Source organism: Accipiter gentilis, chromosome 8 (genome assembly GCF_929443795.1).
Source record: "Accipiter gentilis chromosome 8, bAccGen1.1, whole genome shotgun sequence".
Taxonomy (NCBI): Eukaryota; Metazoa; Chordata; class Aves; order Accipitriformes; family Accipitridae; genus Astur; species Astur gentilis.
In genome coordinates this window covers 34,356,986-34,375,443 of record NC_064887.1, presented here as the reverse complement: position 1 = coordinate 34,375,443, position 18,458 = coordinate 34,356,986, and the positions used below count along the sequence as shown (strand labels likewise).

Genomic DNA, 18,458 nt, shown 5'->3' with positions numbered 1-18,458 from the left:
GGGAAGCCCACGCAGCGACGCGCCTGGCCCCGGGCGAGGCGGCCGCCGGCCTCGGGGCGGGGGCGGGCAGGCCTGCCGCCGCCCCGCCGGGCCTCCTGTCACCCCACGGGCCCGGGCGGTTCGAGCCCTCGCACTGCTCTGGGCGCCAGACCCTCCCTCAACCTCAGAAAAACGTCGTTTTCCACTACTTTCCTCAAAGCTTACCCCCCCCCCCCCCCGGCTATGCAGGCTTGACTTGCCGGTCCAGTCCACATGCAAATCGCGCAAAAATAAAGAGCTGTGGCAGAGCTCTCGGTTTTGATGCAAGAACAGGACTTCGCAATGTTTATTAAAACGCCGCTGCAGAGCGGTGCCAACGCTGATGCTGGCATTCCTGAAGCAGCTCCAGTCGAAACTAGGGCACCACTTTTTCATCATCTGTATTCATAGTTAAGTCATCTTTATAAAAATAATTTCAGTTTTTTGGAAAATGAAAGCAGCTCTGATTACAGTCTCCCAGTTGCCAATTTAAGTTTAAATAACGTTTGCAAAACTTCACAGAGATGACTTGAGTACCACCAGCTTAACTTCACTTTTAACAGTCATTATAAACCCGGAAGAGTTTGCTACTGTACCATCTTCAGAGATTCCACCCGAAAGATGCACTAAAACCACCCACGCTTCAAAAATAGGTCTAAGATGTTATCCAGCTATAACAAAATTATTTCCACTGAAGAAGGAAAGTTATTAGAATAGGAAAAAAGAAAGTCTTCCTACAGTTATTTTGGGAATGTCTCCTTCAGGGCTTGTCTACAACTTCACCCCAGTCTGGTTTTCAGTCATTAGTATGATTGCTTGCGTACATATGCCAAATTTCCTGGGGGAGCACGGGGGCGGAAAGTTATCTACCCCAACCACTAAAGGATCACTAAAACTACTGGAACTCACCCCCCCCCTCCCTTTTTTTTTTCCTTAACCAAAAAGGATTAAACTATTTTTACATACCCTCTCCTCCTGCAAATGGTCAACATTTTGCATATAAATTATTCCAATATGGGAACACCATACAAACACCCTAAACAGGGAGACCATTACAGCTGTGAAGCTTAGGCAACACAGAACTTAATCAAGTCACAATTACAAGATGCCCGTTTAACCTTAATTTGGTTCTTTTACATACACAAACTAATTAGAGAGTATATTTTCCAGCTTAAGCATACCTCCTTTGAACAAGGTAAGCTTGAGATGTCAGTGGTTAAACCTTTGAAAACAATTTTGTTTTGCCAGATGAGGGAAAATATACATGAACACCAAAAGATGAGCACAGCTCCAATGAGAAAAAGTGTTAAATAGTGCCTAATCTCCTCCTGGGTCCTCAGAGAGCAAACCTGCTCCTCCCAAACGCAGGAGAAGACTGTAAGTAATGACAATTTCAGTCAATGAAAACAATATTACTACAGTGTATGGGAGCCCTGATCACAGACTAGGGCAAATTAAATTATTACATTCCCCATCATCACCTAGTGTTTGCTTAAATTTACTGCTTAATATTGCTGGATTGGCAGCCTGTTTAAATTATTCAGCACTTTTGTAATGCACTACCTCTTTAATTATGCTTTTAAACGTAGTTTCTCTTTTCTGCTTGGAAGCAGTTAATCTAGTTTCATGCTCCTCCTCTTCATCTGCAGGCAAACAAGGTATCACATTAGGATTTTCTCAAACATGAAAATCATTTGTTTTCAGTCAGTCAAGTAAAATTAAAAGGCAGTATTTGTCTAGTTTTTCCTTCTATATGGCTTCTATTTATTCTCTATATCTGTCAATGGAACTTAATTATAAAACTTGATTACTTTTTCAAAGATTCCCTACCAATGAGTGGAAAGCTCTGACAGGAAAACATCACATGAAAAGAGAAGAGAGAGATTCTTACAGAAAATGCAGTCATCTTGTGAAATTCTCTGATTAGAAATAAAGAAACTGTTTACCTGCAAACAGCCACAGCTGAGAGAAAAGGAAGAATTAAACACACTCCAGTTTCATGAACTGCTCACTAAACTGCAAAGCAGAGGAGATAACCACAGCAAGCACTGCCGAAGCACTGAAAGTGGTGGATGGAAACAGATAGTAAGTTGAAAGTGAAGAGCCACAATCTCATCTTGCGCTAACTTAGTTATTGCAGCTTTAAGAGAGAGGTTTGGAAAGTTTTCCACTCCATACTACTCTTGCACACCCCTTCTAAAATTAGAAAGAGGCAGCTGGCTATTGCAGCTGAAAGATCAGCTCGAGCCCCCCCAGACTCCCCCCCCCCCCTTTCCTTGACTGACGTGGCTCCCAAGAGCCATGGAGGAATTTGGGGAAGGGTGCTTCCACCTGTTGGACATGGAATGAGGTTTTCCAAGCATTCAATTATAAATCCAACTGTCAGGAGCTGACAATAAAACAAGACACAGGACAGCTGTGAGGACCACAGGACACACATACAAACCTCTTCTTCCTCCTACAGTTTTGCAGTTTGTCTTACAGCAGAAACAATGCATGAAAAATTGTTCCGTGCTTGATTTGGGCTTATAAAGGGATCACTTCAGATTTGTTCTTATAGTTTTCCAGCTGTGCTACAGGGTCTCAGCACAGAATCTGGCAAGTTGTTTATGTATCATTACACACCTCCAAAACCAGATTCTTCTTCCTAAAAGCAGCATGCTGGCGATTGCACTGCAGATGGTGCGTACAGCTACAATCTGTACAGCAAATACTTTTATGCCTACCTTAACACGGAGCTCACCTTGCCTTCTGCACTCAGTTTGAGCTGAATTATTAGTTCAAACCAAATACATTTTTTTAAAAAAGTGTACAAAAACCTTTTTCTTTTTTTTTAATTTGTGGAAAATGAGCAAATGCTTTCATTGGTGTGAAAAAATGGGGGAAAAAGATTAGCCCTTTTAACGAACCTGCTTGCTTAGCATGCTCAGAACTCCACTGCTCAGTGCAATGTGACTCAGAGCAGGGTGTGAGAGACAAGGTGACAGACAGGGCTGCACATTGTACTAGGTCCCTTTCACAACATCCACTGTGAAGACAATATAGGTATTGCCATCCTCCAGGTGCTCAAAGGCAACAGCAGGAGTAGCAGAAGAGGGGCCACGCTCCACCTTCCACCTGGGCTGGCTACCTGCAAGGGGATTCTTGCCAGATGCAGGTGTCTGCTCGCAACCCAAGGCACAGTCTGACAGCATTTTCCAGTCCAATTTGCACAGTACTGGAAATTTTGCCTGCAAATTGGTGTGTAGCTGCTTCAGCTCCCCAAAGATCATGTTCTGTCCAAAGTTCGTATGCTGTAAGCCCACAGAAGAAGAAATATCCCCTTCTCAGTCCCAAGGCCAGACCTGGTGTCTTTGCTCTATGTAAGCACATTTTTGCTGTCACAGACTATTTAATTTGCCAATCTGCTGACAGTTAGGGACAGTTCAACTTCAGAAGTGAGACTTCTCTAGAAGAAGCCAAAGTATTTAACAGTTTGGAAAACATCAAATGGCTAGGTTTGCTGCAGGCAATGAAATAATTATACAAGGAGGATAGTAATCAGCTGCCTGTGAGCAACACAGACAGACATTACTCTTCACCTCTGGCTGAGGAGGAGTTACTTAATGAGATCTGCATTAAGTACCTGTGGATATTTAATGAGAGCCTTTTAAGGACAAAGCCACAAAGAGCTACAAAAAGGACCTACTACTTCAAGAGCAGGACCAGTCTTCTAATCCTAAACCTCTTCCCTCCTCCAGAAGGGGCTACTGCATATACCATCTTGCTTTTGATTCTTCCAGACCAAGCAGCACATGATATATTTGGAAATACACCTCACTTTCCCTACAGTTAACAACAACAACAACAAAGTGATTCTCCTTTGTCTGGCACAACATTAAGTAGAACATTAAGTTTCCAGGCACCTTCCTATTTTGTCTTGAAATGGGGGGGGGGGGGGGGAGCAGTTTTAGAAAATAACCTGGATTACATATGTTTTATTTGTATAAGAGCATGGAATCTCCTGCCTTCATGTCATAACAGTCTTTTTTTGTGGCTGCCAATTCTGCTAATTATATACTTTTTTTCTAAGCTAGTTTTTAGTAAGGCTGTCCCTCCAGTCAGTTCGCAGTGCACTAGTTTGCAACAGCAGAGGTACAGGAACATGCAGCTAGGAGTGGAACAAGAATGAAGTCATCCCTTTTGTCAGCTGCTGACTCTTGTGTCAGACTAATGAAACAAGTGAACCATATCTTATCATTAGTTCCAGCTGAAATCAGAACTGACGAATTAGTACAAGAACACCAAGTAAAAGACAATTCACAGCTATTACAATTTCCTGAAATGTTCCCTATTAGAGAAAAGCCCTGATATTATCAAACACATATATCTGCATCCCAGTATCGACTATGCCACTCTAAGAAGTTCTAAATTTTGCAAAAGGTTGTATTTTAGGTGTCTGTATTTGGTCAAAGGTAAAAGGAACAATCTTAAAACATGTAAAAAAAAAGTGACCACTTCAACAGGCAAATCTTAAAACAGCTTATAAAACAAAAAAGTATATTTATTTTTAATGATTACTAAAATAGTTTACATAATATACAAACAAATATGCTATCAGGACACACCTGGAAATAAGTCACAGTTGTTTTTTCAAAAAACATTTGTCCAGTGAAATGTCCAAAATGTAAATGCCATCTTTTCCTTCCTGAGCTACCCTTAAACATCCAGAACAGCAGCAATTCCATGTCTTTTTACTGTTTATATTTCTTGCCATTAAAATAAAAAGCACTGCACTTTGCTGGCCCTCAGTGGTTAGAACGAATCCACCTCTGGTTTAAGCGACCACAGCTCTGCGTTTCTCATACTGTGTTCTTCTATATGCTTAAGGTGATTTTGGTCCATTCCACTTAACGCCCCAAACCTTTGCTTGCACAAAGCCAGACGCTCTAGCACCTCGAGAGGTTTTCCTGGTTAAGAAGGACTTTTTGCAACAGGACAGCTCAAGGGGCTTGTGAATAAAGGATGGGTCCAAGAGCCGCTAATCTCTCAGCTGTTATAAGAAAACATCCTATTAATTTGGGAGCAGTCTTCACATGTTCCTTCATATGCAATAAAACCAAATGCACACAGACCAATAGTTCAAGAGCATACGGTTAACAGCAATGAAATGGAAGTGCTGCAATTCTTTTTTTTTTTTTTTTTTTTTTTTTTTTTTTACACAAAATACTTACAATAGAACAAGTACATGTTTTTAGTCTGCTGTGAGGGATTCTCAGCATAAGGCATGCTAAAAAAATGTATTTTAAAAACATGCATTGGAAATCTGTTCTTCACTAGAAGCTTATACAGCAAGCAGCAGGTTATATGCAGACACACGAAGAAAGGTTATTTTTCTAGGATACAGAGTACCACAAATAAATAAAATCTCTTGATGCAAAAATAATTATCTTATTAAAATGAGAAATAACCTATGTCTTCCTAATGTTTTGTTTGGAAAGGAGATGGTACACACACAGAGCTGACATTTTATCATTTCCCCCCAAATTTTAAGACTTGCAGAACTTTGACAAAGAGCAGAGAATTCCTGGAAGCAGCGAGGCAAAGAGGTGCTGAGGGATTATTTAACTGACCTCAGTACAACTAACATTAAGCAAACCTTTGTACCTTGGATTTTCTCACTCTCCAGAACTGTCTGGGGCAGGCTCATTTAAGGAAGAAATGCTTGCTGAAAGGTTCTCTACAAGTCACAAATCTTTCAAGCAATTTAGCCATTTCTAGAAGTCACCAGAGACAGCTAACATCTATGTTGTGATCAGATGGATCAAGAAAAAGCTTGTGCTTAGACTCAAATCACCTTATTATCTTTTTCAGTTTATGTTTTTTCTTATGTTAGAAGTAAGTAATTCTGGCAGATGAAGGTGATGTTTTTGCATCCTATTACCTTGTCAAACGCAATACCATCTTTATGCACCACCAGAAAAGGATCCTCATAACAAAGCCAATAGTGCACCAAGACAGCTTCAGAAGCAGATGCGTGGTTCTGCACTAGTGGACACTTACTTCCAGCTCCAGGACACCAAGCCTGAGTAAGTCACTGAACACAACTTACCAACAACCAGCAAGTTCCTTGCTTACATTCTGCAGTTGATTTAGAGAAGTCCCAGTTACTTTAGCAGAAACAACCCTGGTAGCTGGTGGAATTTCTCTGCGCAGAAAGGACTGTATGCTGTCTGAGCTCAGCAGCCACAGTAAGTTCTTCCCTGTTCAGCCATTACAACATACATTTTCTGTCATCCTCCTTTCCTAAGTCCTCTCCAGTAACTTTTATGTGCATCCCTCCACAGGGAGGCCCTTTTCAGGCCAAACAGGCAACACAAGATGAGATATACGGCTCCACAGTCCACTCAACTTATCTGTGTCCATGCTGTTATAAGAACTAGGAACATCTGAACCGGTAAACTTCGCCCAGAGGAAATCCCGGACTTTCTCCTCAACTTCTTGCAATGTGAGACTCTTTCTTAGGGACTGCTCATCCAGGAGAACTGTCAGCAGAAGAGCCACATCCTTAAATGCTGCATTTTCATGGTCACAGTACTTGTAAAAGATTAAGGTGGAGCCTGCAGGCAGTAACTCAAATCGATGCACCACTGCTACCTTCTTGCCTTCTCTGAACCCAGAGCTGAGCTCATTATCTACCTCCAGCTTGACAATGTCACTATCCAATATGGCTTTGTCTGCCCCATTAATTTTGATTGTAGTAGCATTCTGGGAGAAGGCAAAAGCATCAGCAATCTCATTACTTAGGCACCTCAGCGCTTTCTCAGCTTCTTGGCCAGCTGTGAACAGTAAGATGGCTGGCTCCAAATGCAGATGGGAAGCATTAAGATGTTTCTCAAGGAACACATGGGTTCTTTTCCACAGATTGGGGTCCTGACTTTGGTAAGTATTTTTTAGTTTCTTCATCCGAGCCCGAAACGCTTCCAAAATTTGAGTATCTCTACTTGACAAAGTTGCATCTAGAAGACTTGGCATTCCACTCCACAGGACATAAAGCAATGGGATGCTAATTAACAGAACCATTAACAAAGTCCAGCTTTTGTGAAATCCACTCTGCGATTCACCATCATCTATTGAAAGGAGAGGCAAACAGGAAGAAAACAATGTTTTAAAAGGAGTCAGAAGTCAACAAGTGAGAGGAAAATAAGAGAAAAGAGTAGAATTCAATGAACTCTCATCCCAGTCTCAAGCTATTGGTACAGTAGTTGAAGAGCATAAAGAAGATCTTCTAGTTAAAAAACAACCAAAACCACCTTGAACCTCTTTAGCAACTCAGTGAAGTGACAGCGTTAAAAAAAGGATATTTTTATGCATTGCCAGCTTGACTAAGCAATTGGACATTCTTCTGAAAAAGGAGCTCTTCTGAAAGTTTATCAATACTCCATTCTATTTAATCAAATCCAAACTAAGAGCTTAAAATGGTTCTGAAAAAAAGTCAAGCTTTTCCCCACATTTAGGCTCTGCAGAAAAAGCCCCATACAAAACCTGGCATCATCAGAATTGCTTCTGTGTTGCTATTTCTCCTCCCTGTCCCCATAAGGATGAAAATAGTTTCTGCAGCAGTATTTGCATCTCAGACACTAGTGATCAACACTATTAGAAAACGTTTGTGGTCTTTGGATCAGTCAGCTTCACAGAGTACACACGGCAAACAGTGCACAGGAAGCATATAGAGTATCAGATATTTTGATTTGATTTTGTATTTTAACAGTTAAATTAACACTTGTTTGACCTACTATGAGCATAAGGCTTGATTCTGTTCCCAGTAAAATCAGTGGCAAAATATACCAACCACCCTGGAAACAGGAAAGAACTGTATACCTTATGCTACCTTTTTATACCCTAATTTTTATCAGGACAGCAACACAACAACTGTTAAATAAGAACACCACTAGGTCTGCCTCAGTTTTAATCTTGCAGCAAATCTTGTAAACACTATAGATGGAAGACCTTAAATTCAGGTGGAATTGTTACCTATTATACAACACCCTTCCTTCCTTCATGCTGAAAACACATGCCCTAGCAAGCAAGTTATCTGTTCTGACAAGGACCCTCAATTTAACACCAGCTACCAGGAAATCGAGTACTTGGACAGGCATGAAAATGGTTAAATGTAACACAAGCATGAAAGAGAAGTGAAAGCAGAAGTCTTACTTGTGGCCAAAGGCTGTGACTGCTTCCCTATACTGGACTGATCTCGAAATTTAGTTCTGCCTGTTGAGAGATTAAGAAAGGAACGTGAGAAAAATACTAAGACAACAATTATAACCAATCTTCCAGTGGGGAATTTAGCAGGGAGTTGAAATCAAACTGCATTATTTTCAACAAAAAGCTGTTCTTAGTTATGCTTTTACATACAAAATTCTACGAAGCTTACAGGAAGGTTAACAAAGCACCTTTGCATAAAACCCTGTTGAAGCGAATGCAAGCCTGCTAAGTAGGAGCAAAGGTGAGACTGTGACCTCATCCTGGGTAAGGCTGTATCAAGTCTGGGGCTTTCTGTTCTCTTCTGCATCATTCACCCACCCGTGCTCAAGCACAGCTTGTCCTGAGCAAGGAAAATGACACATTCACCACTATTACTAGCCTGAGAAGTCTCATTCAACTGGCAGACCAACTCTCCATATACGCTATTTGCCAAATGTCAGTTCTTAAGCCATCTTGAGAATCTTGCATAAAAAGCACAAGTCCCAAACCTATCACAAATAACCCCTGAAGATTTTTAACTCTTGAAAAGTTACACAAATAAAAACGGAGTCATTTAAAGTACAAGATGACAGAACAGCAGAGTTTTAACCACCTGTTATTTTCTGCACAAGGATCCCATGTCCCAGTTAAGTTTCCTGATTTTGCTCAAGAATTTGAAGGACAGAAAAATGGACGCTCCATTAACACAAATACTAGAAAAACAACATAATGCAAGATGTAAGTAGCAAAAGCAAAGCGGTATGTTAAAGGCATAGTCTCATATTCCCTCTCCATCTAGCTTGGGTCAGAGGCCTGCTTCATCAGCAGTCAGTTTCTTGGGATGAATTGTGCTTTTAGAACAAAATGCAAGCTTTCAACTTCAAAATATACTTTTGGTCTATCTATTTAAATGGGCTCAGACAGCGAAGTACAAGAGACATTATCCATAAAAGAAGGTTATGAACAACTTTCCCAAGAGACCAGTACGAATATATACAGTGCAATTATTGGTCAGCATGTTTTCTGCATTTAGTCAGTTAATTAAAAAGACACGAGAATTTCTGGCTCCTTGTGAACTACAGCAACTGGTTCAAAGCTGAAGGCTCTTTAATAATATATAACCAAATCAGGATACTGTCAATGGCACTATTGAGAATAAACTGAACAAACACACCCTGCAGTAGTTATTTCAAAAACACTAAAATAAATCCTATAACCTTGTTTCTGTATAAATGTAAATCAGAGAAGGTGCTAAAAACAGCTCTGGTTTAAGCTGGAGCTTAACTGCTTAATGAGCTACACTGTTCTGTATTTTCAACCCCCCACCCCAACAGGGCACAGACATGGAGCTTGTAACTAAGCTTATATAGTCTTCTCATAGTTAACGATCAAAATCACTTCAATTCTGTAATATTTTACAATGTAGCCCTATTTGCAGAGACTAGGTTTCATATTTGGGAGACAGCTGTGATTCATACCCTAAAGGAAAAAATATTTCAATAAACAGTCTAAAAACAGATCCTATCCTACCCAAGAATCTTGCCTTATTTACAACACAATTTGCACAAAGGCCAAGCAAATTATTTGTCTTGCCTAACTCAAAATGCCTAACTCCGGCAGACACCTTAGAGCTTTCAGATTTTCAAGTGATTTTCCGAAGTTCTTCACCCAACACCAAACTGGTCACTCCTGCAGCACCTATTTCCTCTGGGACAGGAAAGAAAAAGTACCAGACTAGCAAGAACTCCCAGCATCAATTCATTTTTCAAAGGCGTTTCACAGATGTGCGGCTACTACAAGACGAGCTTATCTTCCAGAAGGCACTGTGGTTTTCAAAAAAACCCAACAAACCCCCAACCAAAAAAAAAACCAAAAAACCACCCACAAAAACACAACCCACCAAAAAAACCTTGAACAAACCTTCCCCAGGTTCTCCAGACTGAATTTTGATTTACAAGACTTTGTTTAGCTATACCTGTTCAGGATAGAAACAAGTGCTGAGACATTAAGAACAGAAGGCTACTAAGAATTCAGAACATTTTTTTTCCCTCTTCAAGTACTCTTCCAAGAGGAGAAAAAACCCCAAACCAGCAAATCCACAAAAACAACCAAAGATAAAAATCTGAAACACAAGGAATTGGTCATTAGACGAGCAGACTGGAGTTTACCAGCAAAGAAAAAAGCTGTTCCTCTCCAGGAGTCTAAGACAACTAATTCAATCATAGCAGGCCACCATTACTCAGGGAAAGGCTAGAAGGGAAGGTGATATGTACAAACTAATCTAGCATTCACTGCTACCAAAAGGTGAAGGTTTTGTTTCCTTCCTCAGCTCACCCCAATGCCACTAGTAGTACATGCTCTGCACTTACTGATTGTCCCATGAGTCAACTCCATCTCCTAACCCAGCCAAAAAAGAAAAAAAAAAAAAAAAAAAAGAAAAAAGAAAAAGTGGGTCATTTTCTGTGGTCAGCAAGTTGAATAACCTCATAGAAGGGCTCTGGCATGTCCTGCCTTCTCCAGCTTCCATTTGGATTTGCCTCCTGGCTCCCTTTCCACCTTCCCAGACAGAGTGTCCCAGAGCTCAAAAAAAACCATAAGCAGAGGAAAGGAAAAGAATTCTGTACTTTTCACTTAATTACAGGGAAAGACTAGGTATCTATTTTTTTTACTTACTCTGTGATGTAGTTGAGTGGTGCTCTTGATTTTTCTCAAGGAAGTCAGCCTTTCTTTCTGAAACCAAAGCATAAATGAAAGAACTTGCCTATCACATCAGAGTTCAGAATAAGACAGACAAGCCATACATTCTTTTAGCTCTTTCTATTAAATCTTCAAAGGCTATTAGGGGATGAGTATATGCTGTACTGCCAAACCAAGCCTGAGCCATACGACAGCCTCTTGGACCCCTCTGTAGATGGAGAAAACTAGTATTATCTAATAGAAAAGGCTTAATTTGGCCCTTCATCTTGCTTTTCCCAATATGACACAAAATTATCCTTCCTATTTTTTCTTTAAAAAAGTAACAATGCAATAATGATAAAATGTAAAGGATGGGAAATTAGAGCATTACTTGATTACTAATAGAGGGTACCAGACTTTTCACTTCTGAAACCAAAACTATTCAGCAGGAGCTTTATCACTTCTGAAACCAAGACTATTCAGCAGGGAGGGAAAACCAAAAATAAACAGTGTAAAGCTACCACCTTAACACCACAGCTATCAGCCCTGGGGGACTCCAGCAAACATGGGCATGTTCTTAGCTGCCTGAGCAAAACGCCTGCATGTGCTCCTGGGAAACAGCAGACTGACACATGTGTTCTTGTGCACATCTCAGCTACCTGGTTCACGTCCGTGTTTTGCCAGCCTGTGCTCACAATTGCTTTCAGCGCTCTCCCACAAACACTGTATGATTAGGACTGTTAATGACAGAATGAACACAAGCTACTACCTCACTCTCTGACCAGTTGCCAGCTCTCCTAAAAACCTCCCTTACCTAATGTATCTATTTGGATGTATTCAAACCATGTGTCGTAACATAACTACCTTCTGCTGGGCTAAAAAGTATCCCATATTTTCCTCATCATTGTATTTCCCTATCACTTCTGTAACACATAATGACTACGATCTTGAGCAACGAACAGAAAAAGTGCTCCCTTGCTTTGAAATCACTTGGTATAGTCAGCTTTCCCCTGCTAAAGTCAAAAGTAACTCATCTTTTTAGAAAAAGAACAGTTTTGCTTTGCTTTGCCCGAGGCAATTAAAGATCTGCTCTCATAAAAGTTTTTGAAGCAGATGTATTACTCATCATCTTGTTTTGCTTTTCAAAAAACAGACAGCTATGTATTTATCAAAGTTTAAAACTGCGCTTTCTTGAACTTTAAGGTTTTACACCCAAGCAGATGACTGTCATACTACAATACATACTTAGTTTGGCTCATGGGCAAGAGTACACCCTGAAAAAAAAAAATATATTTTTTTTAACTTCTTCATCCATTTGGATTTCAACTCAACAACCCCCCCTTTTGTCACCAAACTGAAAGAATGTCATATTAGCACATTTAAGCAATCATTTAGTACATGAACTAAGGTTACATGGAGAAGGTACTGATAAAACTAGCATTGTTACCTTTTAACGGCATATAAATGTTTGGTTTATGCCCTGCTGGTTTCTCAGGTTCATTACTGTCATAAGCCTTTGCTTTTTCCTTTATTGGATTCTCTTGAAGAAAGTGAACTGAAGAACTGCCTGTCAGGAGGCAAAAAGGAAAAAAAAAGAAAAAGAGGATCGGTATAGGTGCAGTATCATTTGTGCTCATAGCATCACAAAACTGAAGGACCAAGACATAGTTTCAGAACATACATGATCTAAAATCAGTGATTTTCAAGTTGTGATCTCCCAAGAATTAACTTTCTTAAACTGTAACCAAAAGCAACTAAGACTTGAAAAGCTTATGGTAAATTTGAGTTCACTACAAATATAGCTGTCTACACCACCACACGCTTTTTTTTTTTTTTTTAGGGTTTTTTTTATTTTATTTTTAGGAGTCCTTGGCTTAAAAACACTTGGGGAAAAAAAACCAAGCCAGACATCAAGACACCAAATGCTAACAGCCAAGAAATGCCTTATACTAAAGGGATTCAGCGTAAACTCTTAAATACACAAGCATGGGAGTAAAGATAATTTTTCCCACAGCTTTGGGCACACAATTTGCAAACAATAATTGTGCTGTCTTCCATAGCATTAGGCAGAAGGGAAGAGAGAGAAAAACAAATACAGAACATAAGTCCCCTTTTTATGTAGTCCAAGCCATCCTTTAGTTGGGTCTCTTTCTCTCTCTCATTAACCATAATGGCAATCTAGGGCACCTATGCTCCTAACTTATTCCCCTCAGGCAACTGGGAAAAATCTACACCAACACTTTAGATTGTTTACCAAATTACACAGCCATTTAGACACTGAAACCCTACTTAGTTAATGTTACTAGCTAGAAAGAATAAAGCCCTGTAAGATGATAGAAGTCGCAGAGCAAAGGTCAGGGCTGGAAAGCCAGTCAAAAGCAGAACACCAGGAGAAGAGGTTTGAAAGGATAAAGTGCAACCACATGGTTGCTCAGATTCAGGGAGGAGGGGGATGCAGGGGGGGAGAGAAAAAGGTTCAGGTATGGAATGAAAGCTGTAGTACAGCTGTGGAACAGAGATCATGACAACAGCGATCAAGCCGAAAGGCATAAGCAGAGGAAACAACAAAGGGAAGAATAGAATTGCTGAAACTTTTTCTCTGTGACATTCAACACTGGGCCCTATTACTCTTTTAACAGTACTGGGTTCTCCCAGGGTTTAATGTGTTTCTATAGGTCTTTTACCATATGCATGAGGGCAATGCACGGCTTGCCACCTAGTGTTTATTAATTTTACTTCAAAGAAAGAAAACAGCCTTTTTCTAATATGTTCCAGCAGCCTTAGCATGCCCGTGTATGTGAAGCATACAAGGGAAAACAAAACAAAACAAAAAACCCAAAACACAAACAAGGGAGACAACTGTAAGTTTTAAACTAAGATTTAAACCTGTAAGTCACAGGTACAACAGTATTTGCACATAGCGAGTGGGATACTATATTTTTTTCAAAACCATCTTAAAAAGCTGTTAAGTGACTGATTTCCCACCAAGCTAAGAACGAAGATACTCACCAAATTACTTAATCTTCAGGAATGCCAAACAACATACCCATAATATTCCACTACATACTGAGGTTTTGCAAGGAAAAATCTCACTAGTAGCTGCAGCTAGTAAACCACAAGACCAGAAAGATCTAGGAATCAAAAGAGGGCTGCTCATGCAGTCCATACTTTTTAATTCCTCTCCCCTTCTTTGCATCAATCAGTACTCTATGTCTCTCAAAGCATTCTTAAAAGTTGTTGTAAAAAGGAAAGACTTAAATATATACAACTTCATTTCTCACATGAAGACAGCTTGTGAATCAGCACCTTCTGTAACAGTGGGCATCACAAACAGGAAGAGTTAGAGCAAGCAGACAGCACACATGGCATCCCCTACAGGGAAAAGTAAACTCCCCCTTTATGAAGTTTAACTTCCCTAGAAATATATAAAAATTCCAGTTCAGACATGCCTGTTCTTTCCTCACAAGGCCTTAAGCCTCCTACCCAAAGGATCATTCCTGCCTACCAGGCATCTAGTGAGGATTTCCAATCCACCTTAAATCTGCTTAGAGAGCCACCTACTGCACAGTCACCTGCCAAGAGAGAGTGATCTTCTTACTATCCCCATTTCATACACTGGTTTAATCAAAGGGATTAGAAATCTGCGAGTTCATAAACTACAGGTTTATAAACCAAAATATAAAGCCACTATTTTAACACAGTGGAACTTGTTCTTTTAAGTCTAGTACATATCTATCCCTGTGGGTTCAAACTTTTTCAACACAGAGATAAGCCTGCAACACACTTGCTGCAATGTTCCACTGCAACTACAGACAGCATAAACTTGAGTGCCCAGAACACCTAGCGCCTTCCTTTAACTCGTACAGTCATACACTCTACTTGCATACTTTAAGACAACTTCAACAGAGATCACTAACATGTATCTTTAGCTCATTGATCTAGAAGATGCCTGATTCGAGGCAGTGTTTATAGACTCTTAAAGCATTTTAGCTCTAGAAGCAAGTTCCTAATCTATATTTAAAACATCTAAGCGGAAGCCAGAAACCAGTTTCTCAAGTTGTGGTTTTGCTTCCACTCTGCTCTCTGGGAAGCATGACAATTACATCCTTACAAAAATCCACCCTACTTGTCCTGCTGCCCCACAGACCCTGCACTCCCCTAAACTCTGCAGAAAAAAACCCAATACCGTATAGCTACAGGCAGGAACACTGTGAGGGTGGAAATTACTCCTTTGCTGCTATATAAAGCACTAGGGTCTCTTAACATCATACTTTTACGCCCGCTGTGACTATAACCAAATACCGCTGTTAAAAGCTCAGGGACGTGGGGGGTGGACATCTCTCCCCCAGCCTCATTTTTAGAGATGTTTATATTAAAAAAAACAAAACAAAACAAAAAAACAAAACTCAGCTGTACCTCATAAAGCAGCTCAGCCACATTTAAAATACTGAGCACGTTAATACCGGCTAGCCATCATTTGGGAGTAACAGCTTCCTACAGCTTCTTTCACAGATAAACCTTTGTACTTTCCCAAGGAAATACCCATAACCTCTGTCCTCCTCCCTCAAGATAAGATTTTTCCACACCTCCTGGAAATTTTCCTTCTGAAACATAATATTGGCAGCCCTTTTTAAGGGCAATGCCACATAATTAAGGCCATGCACTGCAGCTGTAACAAAAGAGCCTGGCAACAGCCCTGTCACAAGAATACTGATGGGAATGGTACTAGTCTCAGGCTAGCCCAACTCATCCATCTGAGAATTGCCACATACTAATACTGTATATAGTCCAACTCAAAATAGACCAACAGATTAAAAGGGAAGGAAATACAATTTGCTTGCAGCTTTCTGACGGAATGACAGGCTAAAGCCACGTGACTGTATTACGCAAAGTCAGCATCTCTCTAAAGTTTTGAGAAGGACACAGTTTTCACCAACTAAAGAAACAAGAAGGTGCCACGCAGAGCTAACACAACAGCTTGTCCAGCCCAGCGTCCAAGAGCAAGTATCAGTGAATGCTTGGTGCTTCAGAGAAAGGACAGGCAAGCCCCAGTTATGCACTTCCCCACAAACAATGTTGCTCACTGTACAGAGCACAGTCTTACAGCGATCTATTTTTGCAGCTCAAGATACTTTATTTAAATTCAGTCTTTAAAAACCAAGCAGTATTAGTACAATCAGTTATTCCCCATTTTAATGCTGCGAAAAAATACTATTCCAAGTGATGCGCTAGGTAAAACAGCCACCTAAGTGCTTGGCCTCAGCGCGCTCTACATGCACCGATCCTTTTGGAAGGCCGAGAAGGACTCCTCGTCTCTTATGCCGGGAATAAAAACTGCAGCAGGATTTCCTCACCTGTACGCCAGACCCACGGTAAAACCTGCAAAGGAGCTAACACCCAATAAACTCCCTTTGCGCCGGTCTTGTGCCTTTCAGCACCTTTGCAAGAGGCGCGCACAGTAACCTCTCCGAGTTAACACCCACCTGCCGACCTACACGCTTTTATAGGGGGTCGAGTCAAGGAGTCTGGATTCCCAAAGTGACTCTCGTCTCCTGAAACGAGAAACAGGTGAAGGGCACGGCAAGGCCGGGCAGCTCGGTCCAAGCCCTCCCGCCTCCAGCCTTCCAAGAGCACCGAACGCCCCTTTCAGACTCACTGGGACACCCCGATGTTCCCCGCGGGACCGTCCGGGACGGCCCCCCCCCCCCCGGGCTGCCCCCGCCTCCCTACCCCGCAGGCAGGGCGGCCGCGGGGGAGGACGAGTCCGTCCGCCCGCCCGCCCCACTTCGCGCCGCCCCGCCGCGCCCTCGACCGCGGGATCCACCGCGAGGCGCTGCGCGCGCCCGCCCGCGCCGCTCACCCTCCAGCGCCTCTCCGGGGCCGGGCTCGACCGCGGCCTCCGCCTCGGCCTCCTCCGCCCGCGCCGCCGACAACCGGGGGCTCTTCCGCCTACGCTTCAGCTCGGTGGCGTCCGGGGGAGCCTGCCCATCGCTGCCCCCCACCATCCTGCCCGCTGCCGCCCCGCCGCCGCCGCGCCGCCGCCGCCGCCGGCCCCTGCCCCGGCCCCGGCCGCCCGCCGCCGCTGCCTCTCCGCGCCGCGTAGGACCGAAGCTGCCGCCTTCCCGCGGCGGGGGCGGCTCCGCGAACCTCACTTCCCGCCGCGGGGCGGGCTCAGCGCCCGACGCTTCCGCCGCGTCGCCGCCCGCCGCCGCCTGCGCGCGGAGGGGGCGCCGCGGCGTCACGTGGTACAGCGGCCGGCCCGCCATGGCCCGCGCGCCGCTGGCCCGCGCGACCACCAACCCCCCCCCGCCCCGCCGCCGCCTCTTCCTCCCCCTACCCGCCCTGTCACCCCACCCCCCCCCGCCCCGCTGAGGGAGCGGGGCCGCCGCCGGAGCCTGCCGCCGCCGCCTCCCGGCGGGAGGAGGACCGAGGGAGGGCCGGGCGGCGGGGAGCGACCGTCCCGCGGCCCGGCTGCGCCGAGGCTGCCCTCCAGTGAAAAAAATGAGGGAGCGCCCGGCGCGCCGAGCCGCCCCCTCGGCCTACCCCCGGTCCGTGCGAGGCCCCGCGGGGGCGGCCCCTGAGGGGAGGCCGGGCCCGGCGAGCCGGCCGGGCGGGCCTCGGCCCGCTGCCGCGCTCACGCAAGCGGGCCGGCCGGCCGGCCGGGGGCAGGGCGAGAGGCGCCGGCCGCCGTCGGGCGGTTTCTGTTCCCCTACCTGCGGGGCCGAGGCGGGCAGGGGCTCGGGCAGCCGGCGGAGTCCCCCCGCCGCGGGTGACCCTGCGGGAGGGCCCGGGCGCTGCCTCCGGCGTGCCGGAGCGGGCGGGTGGGCCGAGCCCCGAACCGGGGGGCGGGGGGGGGCTCTGGAGGGACAGCGTCGTGGCTCCGCTGGCCGGGCCTGCTCTGCAGGCCGCCCGCTCGCAGTTGTCTCGCGCGGAGGGTGCCCCAAGTAAAAAGTGCCCACGCTGTGCGGCTGCGGTGTACTGTAATAGAGCGTCTGAAACTTGCACGCGTGTGTGTGTGCCTGGTTTTCCCACCTATAGACAGCGCACAGACGCCTGCCAGGGCAGCGAACAGCGTAGGACCAGTTTGGAAACAAGTTGCTAAGCAAACGGAGTACCTTTTACAAATTCTAAAGGATTTCTACATACTGCTAAAGACGGGATTGAGGAAGACGATACTGACATCCGTGATGGCAGTATCTTAAATCTATAGTGCTCCGGGATAACTTAAGCTCGCTGTTTGTGATGGTACTTGTTTTGCAGGGTTGTAAAGGGGGTAGGTGTGTACGCGTTCTGTGCGCTCAAACAAGAAGGCTGGGCAAGGGAAGTGCTCTTCAGTCTTCTGCAACTGTCTTGTCTGTACATGTATTTAAAAATAAAAACAATTTTAATGTTGTACTAGCACCCTGTAAATGTTCCACTTTCGTCCAGAAGCAAGTGGGTGTTTATGAAGATAAATTATGCATCCCTCCTCCTGTACCAGCAATAGAGGAAATACCGTTGTTCTTTTAAGATCTAAAAGCAGAACACAGACACTGACC

The 18,458-nt window shown here is 43.8% G+C and overlaps 1 protein-coding gene across 2 annotated transcripts; it reads right to left on the bottom strand.

Annotated features, from left to right (window-relative positions):
• Positions 1-4,540: 4,540 nt before the first annotated feature.
• LOC126041981 (torsin-1A-interacting protein 1-like) lies at positions 4,541-17,192 on the bottom strand. 2 transcript variants are annotated; one of them, XM_049808445.1, is made up of 6 exons: positions 16,781-17,192; positions 16,404-16,472; positions 12,368-12,487; positions 10,918-10,974; positions 8,212-8,271; positions 4,541-7,127 (listed from the first exon to the last, which is right to left on the bottom strand). In XM_049808445.1, exons 1-6 carry the CDS (start codon positions 17,184-17,186, stop codon positions 6,325-6,327), a joined length of 1,515 nt encoding a protein of 504 aa, XP_049664402.1. In that variant the 5' UTR covers positions 17,187-17,192; the 3' UTR covers positions 4,541-6,324. The 2 variants fall into 2 exon arrangements, with proteins under 2 accessions (XP_049664402.1, XP_049664401.1); XM_049808444.1 differs by having other exon boundaries at positions 4,541-7,133; positions 8,215-8,271.
• Positions 17,193-18,458: the final 1,266 nt, after the last annotated feature.